Below are 6,399 nucleotides of genomic sequence, written 5' to 3'. Positions count from 1 at the left end.
GCATGGGTAGGGAAACAGGCAAGGGATGCGTACGCATCACAGTGCGCGCACGCGTGAATAGAACTGCGCGCTTTGCGTAGTGCTTGCGCAATGCTCGCGCAAGTCTCGGGTGTCATATACTGGGAGAATGCATGTAAGGCAACTAACGCGTACGCGTCAAGTGTACGTCCGCATGGGTGAGCAAATGGACAAATGATGCGTGAGCTTCCCATACGCGCACGCATGCGTAGGAGTTGCGCGTTTTGCGCAATGCTTGCGCATCGCTCGCGCAACTCTCGGGAAAACGCACCAAGAATGGCACGCAGAGTGATCAACGTGTACGCGTCATGTGCGCGTACGCGTGGATAGGGGGTGAGGCAGGTGACGCGTGGGCGTGTCTTACGCGTACGCGTGAGTAGGAGTTGCGCGTACGCGTGCATCCCCTCCCTGGGGCAGGCGACGCGTGGGCGTGCCTTGTGCGTACGCGTGAGTAGGAGTTACGCGTTTCGTGCATTGTATGTGCAATGCTCGCACAACTCTCGAGAAAATGCGCTCAGACTTGCAAAAATGCAAGCAACGCGTACGTGTGCATCCCTTTTTTTTACAACATGGAGAAAGGTATGTTTTTAACACATTCTTGGCAGGTACTCAAGTTAGATGGTCAAGAAAACACTCACAAATTCATGCATTACTCAAAATAAAGCATTTTCTCTAACTTCATCAAATCATCCATACCAAGATTAATGCAATCTACATGAATATCATAGAAATTCAAAAAAATCAACAAAAGCTAGCATACCTAAGCAACTCAACAACACCAACAAATCATAAAATTCATAAGAATCTAAAGCTAGAAGCAAGAAAATATACAAAAGGAAGATCTTACCACGGTGGGGTGTCTCCCACCAAGCACTTGTCTTTAACGTCCTTAAGTTAGACGATCAATCGCTTAAGCTTCACTTCCTCTTGGTGCATCAGTAAGCAGGAACACCTCTAACTCCTTTGATGGTTTGTAGCCATGGTACTTCTTCACTCTATGTCCATTCTCCTTGAAAGTTGTATCACTTCGGGGGTCAAACAATTTCACCATTCCATAGGACTTTACCTCCTTCACCTTGAAGGGTCCTTCCCATCTTGAACGGAACTTCCCAGGCATGAATCTGAGCCTCGAGTTATAGAGGAGAACCTCGTCACTTTCTTGAAAATCCTTCTTCAGGATATGGTGATCATGAAACGCCTTAGTCTTTTTCTTGTAGATTCGAGCATTCTCATACGCCTCGTTCCTAAGACACTCAGGCTCTTCCACTAGCAATTTTCTGGCTATACCCGCCTTGGTGAAATCCATGTTATACTGCTTAACCACCCAATAGGCCCTATGCTCAATTTCCACCGGGAGGTGGCATGCCTTGCCATAGACGATCCGGAAGGGACTCATCCCTAACGGGGTCTTATAGGCTGTCCTATATGCCCATAGTGCATCTCCCAACCGAGAGCTCCAGTCCTTCCTTTGTGGGTTCACCACTTTCTCCAAAATTTGCTTAATCTCCCGATTGGACACATCCGCTTGTTCGTTGGTTTGAGGGTGATAAGTATTTGCAACCTTATGCAATACCCCATAGCGCTTGAGTAGTGCCTCTACTTTCCTGTTGCAAAAGTGGAAACCTTGGTCGCTCACGATTGTTCGTGGCCACCCATAGTGGCACAGAATATTATTTCTAATGAAAGAAATCACAGTATTGGCGTCATCAAGGCAGGTAGGTATCACTTTTACCCACTTTGATACATAGCCAACCGCCAACAGAATATATAGATACCCACTTGAGTTGGAAAATGGCCCATAAAGTCTATACCCCATACATCAAAGATCTCACAGAACAACATCGGTTGTTGAGGCATTTCATCCCTTTGGGATGCATTTCCCGACTTCTGACATTAGTGACACGACACACAGAATCGGTTAGCATCCTTGAATAAGGTTGGCCACCAGAATCCACAATCTAAAACCTTTTTAGCCATCCGTTGTGGGCCAAAGTGGCCGCCACATTCGGATGAATGGCAAGCTTCAAGAATGGGTTGGATTTTAGATTCCGGGACACATCTTCGAATTACTTGGTCTACTCCCCTCTTCCACAAGTGAGGGTCATCCCAAATGTAATATTTGGAATCACTCCTCAACTTATCCCTTTGATGTTTAGAAAAGTTGGGAGGGAAGATCTTAGCAACCAAGTAGTTTGCCATTAGTGTAAACCAAGGAAAGCTATCCGAAACAGCATGCAAACTATCCAAAGGGAATGAGTCATCAATCGGAAATGGGTCATATTTAAGATTTTCAAGGTGGCTTAGATGATCCACAACCAAATTTTGAGACCCACTTCGATCCCTAATCTCAATGTCGAACTCTAGCAAGAGCAAGATCCAACGTATAAGCCTAGGTTTCGACTCATTCTTTGTCAACAAATACTTTAAAGCTGCATGATCTGTGTATACCACTATTTTGGATCCTAGCAAATAAGATCTGAATTTATCTAAGGCATGAACAATGGCTAGAAGTTCTTTTTCCGTAGTGGTATAGTTGGATTGTGCCGCATCCAATGTTTTTGAGGAATAAGCAATGACATAAGGGAGCTTACCATCGCGCTGTGCAAGCGCGGCACCTACGGTATGATTTGACGCGTCGCACATTATCTCGAATGGCTACGTCCAGTTAGGGCCCTTCACAATTGGTGCCATGGTAAGAGCTCTCCTTATCTCCTCAAATGCATCCGCACAAGCACTATCAAACTCAAAGTCCACATCCTTTTGGAGTAGGCGCGACAATGGCAATGCAATCTTGCTAAAATCTTTGATAAAGCACCTATAGAATCTTGCATGCCTCAAAAAGGAACGGACCTCCCTCACAGATGAGGGGTGAGGAAAACTGGTAATAACATCGATCTTAGCCGGGTCTATAGAATGCCCTTGTCAGAAACTATGTGTCCTAACACTATGCCTTGTCTCACCATGAAGTGACATTTTTTGAAATTGAGGACATGGTTAGTGTCAACACATCTTTCCAAGACCTTGGCCAAGTTCTCCAAGCAACTATCAAAAGAGGTACCATATACGCTAAAATCGTCCATAAAGACTTCCAGACAAGTCTCCATAAGATCGGAAAAGACACTAGTCATGCACCGCTGAAAAGTGGCAGGTGCATTGCACAGCCCAAATGGCATCCTTTTATAGGCAAAGGTGCCAAAGGGACAAGTAAAGGTGGTCTTTTCTTGATCTTCAGGAGCAATATGTATCTGGAAGTAGCCAGTGAATCCATCAAGAAAGTAATAATGAGATTTACCTGCCAGTCGGTCCAACATCTGGTCAATGAAGGGCAAAGGGTAGTGGTCCTTCCTTGTTACGGCATTCAACCTTCTATAATCGATGCACACCCTCCATGCATTTTGCACTCTTGTGGTGATCATTTCACCATCATCCTTCTTAACCGCAGTGATTCCTGCTTTCTTTGGGACGACTTGGACTGGGCTCACCCATTCACTGACAGAAATCGAATATATGATACCCGCATCAAGTAGCCTTGTGACTTCCTTTTTCACCACGTCTAGGATAGTCAGGTTGAGTCTTCTTTGGTGTTGTCTCACCAGCCGAGCTCCCTCTTGGAGAAAAATACGATGCATACATGTGCGGGGGTCAATCCCCACAATGTCAGCCAAGCTCCAACCGATTGCTTTCTTGTGCTTCCATAGGACATCTAGGAGCTTCTCTCTTCTTCTTGGCTAGAAACCTTGCTAGCAATAATGACTGGAAACCTTTGGTTGTCCTCTAGGAAAGCATACTTCAAATGAGATGGAAGAGGCTTCAATTCACCTTTTGCCTCAAGTTGAGGTTCCTTTTCATCAAGCTCCGGGATCTCATTCTCAACAACTTTCTCTTGTTCACCCTCTTGGTCATCCGTCTCTTCAACAATAGGGTAGCACAACTTGTTGTGATCCTCTCTTCGTACCTCCGCTACCACCTCATCGATTACATCACATCGGAGGACGGAATGCTCTTCGGGAGGGTATCTCATGGCTTCTTCCAAATTGAACTTGATATTCTTGTCTCCTACCTCAAAAGAGTATGTGCCAGTGAAAGCATCTAAATTTGAATTTAGAGGTCTTCAAGAAGGGTCTACCAAGCAAAACAGAGGAAGAGCTTCTATTATCTGTTGGAGGCATTTCAAGGATATAGAAATCCACTGGAAACACCAAGTCCTTGATCGCCACAATTACATCTTCCGCTATTCCCACAACGGTAATCACACTCTTGTCGGCTAAGGTAAATTTGGCCGCTGACCTCTTTAATGGAGCTAAATTCAACCGCGCAAAAATAGAAAGCGGCATGATACTCACGCAAGCCCCTAGATCACACATACAGTCATGGAAAGCAAATCCACCAATACGACAAGACACCAAACATGGTCCAGGGTCACCACACTTTTTCGGAATAGGCTTCATCAATGAAGAAATAGAACTACCCAATGACAATGTCTCTAACTCACCTATCCTATCTTTGTGTGTGCACAGGTCTTTTAAAAATTTTGCATACTTCGGAATTTGTTGAATAGCATCAAGAAGTAGGATGGTTACCTCAACCTTCTTGAATACTTGAAGCATGTTTAAATCAAATTCTAGAGTATTCTTGGCCTTCTTTACCATGGAAAGGAATGGGATATGAATAGACTCATCTATTATAGCCTTCCTCTTAGGTTCTTTAAGGCTTACTTCTCCTTCCTCATGCCTTGTGTCTACCTCCTCTTCTTCATGTGGAACTTCAACAACTAATTCTTCCTCATGAATGTTTTCCATGACCCTAGGAGGTATCTCCTCCAATGTAGTTCCTGACCGTAGAGTGATGGCATTGAGACCGACCTTTGGATTTGGAAGGGGTTGGGATGAAAGATTAGAAGAGCTTGAAGGTTGGTTGGTGTTGTTGTTTGAGGAGGACATGGCCAACTTTGAAATCATATCGGTGAGATTGGCTATTTGAGCACTCATGCTACCACATTGTGTACTCAAGGTATTAAATTGAGCCTTGTTATTCTCTTCTTATTTTTCCATAGTAGCCCTAAGTTCATCAACTTGGTTGGTGGAAGAGGAGGAGGATTGGTTGGATTGTTGTCTTTGATATGGTGCTTGGTACTTGGTGTAGTTGTTTTGGTTTTGATAGGATGCTTGGTTGCGGTGATTTTGGTTGGCTTAGTAGTTGTTGTTGTTATGGTGGTATTGGGATGAAGATTGGTTGTTGTTGTAGTGAGAAGAAGAATTGTTCCATCTTTGATTTTGATTACTCCCTTGTGTATTATTTCTCCACCTTTGATTGTAATTATTGATATGAGAGTAGTTGTTTTGGCCTTGAGGAGGGTAGGGTGGACGGTTGTTATAATTCACATTGGCCACGGCAAGGGCATACTCCTCTTGAATTTGATGGCATTGATCAGTGTAATGTGTAGTGCTAGAGCATAAACCACAAATTCTAGGAGGACCTTCAAGTTGAGCAACTTGGGGTGGGGCTTGGATGGCTTGGATGGAGTAGAATGCCTTTTGTTCTTTTTGCATCTCCATAAGGATATTGGTCATATCCCCAAGCGCCTTGGTTAAGCTTGTTTCGGAAGGGGATGCTTCCGCCACACCCTTGAGAGGGTTGCTCCTTACTCTTACATGTTGTGTAGCCTCGGCAATATCATTTATCAAGCTCCAAGCTTCTCCCGCCGTCTTACTTTTGGAAAGGGAACCACCACTAGCGGCAGTGAGCAATCTTCTATCTTCTGCACCAAGACCTCTGGTAAAATAACTGATAAGCAAATGAGTGTCCAATCCATGGTGTGGACAAGATTCCAATAGCCTCTTGAACCTAGTCCAATACTCATACAAACTCTCTTGGTCCTTTTGCATTATACCTGAGATTTCCTTCCGGATATAATCGGTCTTCTCCGGTAGGAAGAACTTGTCTAGAAACTCTCTTCTCAAGAAATCCCAATTGGTCACAATCTCATCCGGTTGCGAATAAAACCACACTTTCACTTGCCCCTCAAGGGAGAAGGGAAAGGAAAAAACCATAATAGCCACCTCATCGGCTCCATGTCTTTGAGCCGTGGAATAAACAACTTAAAAATCTCTTAGATGTCGGATGGGATCTTGACCCGGAACCCCATGATACTTGGGGAGTAGATTTATCAAGCTATTCTTTAACTCAAAGTTTGGGTCAAGATTGGGATACCTTACTTGCAAAGGGTTGAGTATGATATCCGGAGCTCCTTGCTCATGCAAGGTGATTCGGCGTGGCTCTGCCATGTATGGTTCACCTATGGGATGCAAAGAAGTATTAGTGGTGCCAACAGAAGAATAAGAAGTAGCGGACTCCAAGTCACTCTTGGTGCCATCTAGTGAT

The 6,399-nt window shown here is 44.4% G+C and overlaps 1 protein-coding gene across 1 annotated transcript; it reads right to left on the bottom strand.

Annotated features, from left to right (window-relative positions):
- LOC107610991 lies at positions 929-4,817 on the bottom strand. Its single transcript, XM_016312962.1, has 2 exons — positions 4,599-4,817; positions 929-1,579 (listed from the first exon to the last, which is right to left on the bottom strand). The coding sequence occupies exons 1-2, from the start codon at positions 4,815-4,817 to the stop codon at positions 929-931; spliced, it is 870 nt and encodes a 289-aa protein (XP_016168448.1).

This window comes from Arachis ipaensis, chromosome B08 (assembly GCF_000816755.2).
Source record: "Arachis ipaensis cultivar K30076 chromosome B08, Araip1.1, whole genome shotgun sequence".
NCBI lineage: Eukaryota > Viridiplantae > Streptophyta > Magnoliopsida > Fabales > Fabaceae > Arachis > Arachis ipaensis.
Note: the sequence above shows the minus strand (reverse complement) of the source record. Positions and strands in the feature narration are given on the sequence as shown.

Bases quoted from the DNA above. Each gene is read 5' to 3' on its own strand.
- LOC107610991 (XM_016312962.1), bottom strand. From the start codon at position 4,817: ATGGAAAACATTCATGAGGAAGAATTAGTTGTTGAAGTTCCACATGAA. The intron at 1,580-4,598 runs GTAACCATCCTA...GTATTGCATAAG, and splicing joins AAGTATTCAAGAAGGTTGAG to GTTGCAAATACTTATCACCC.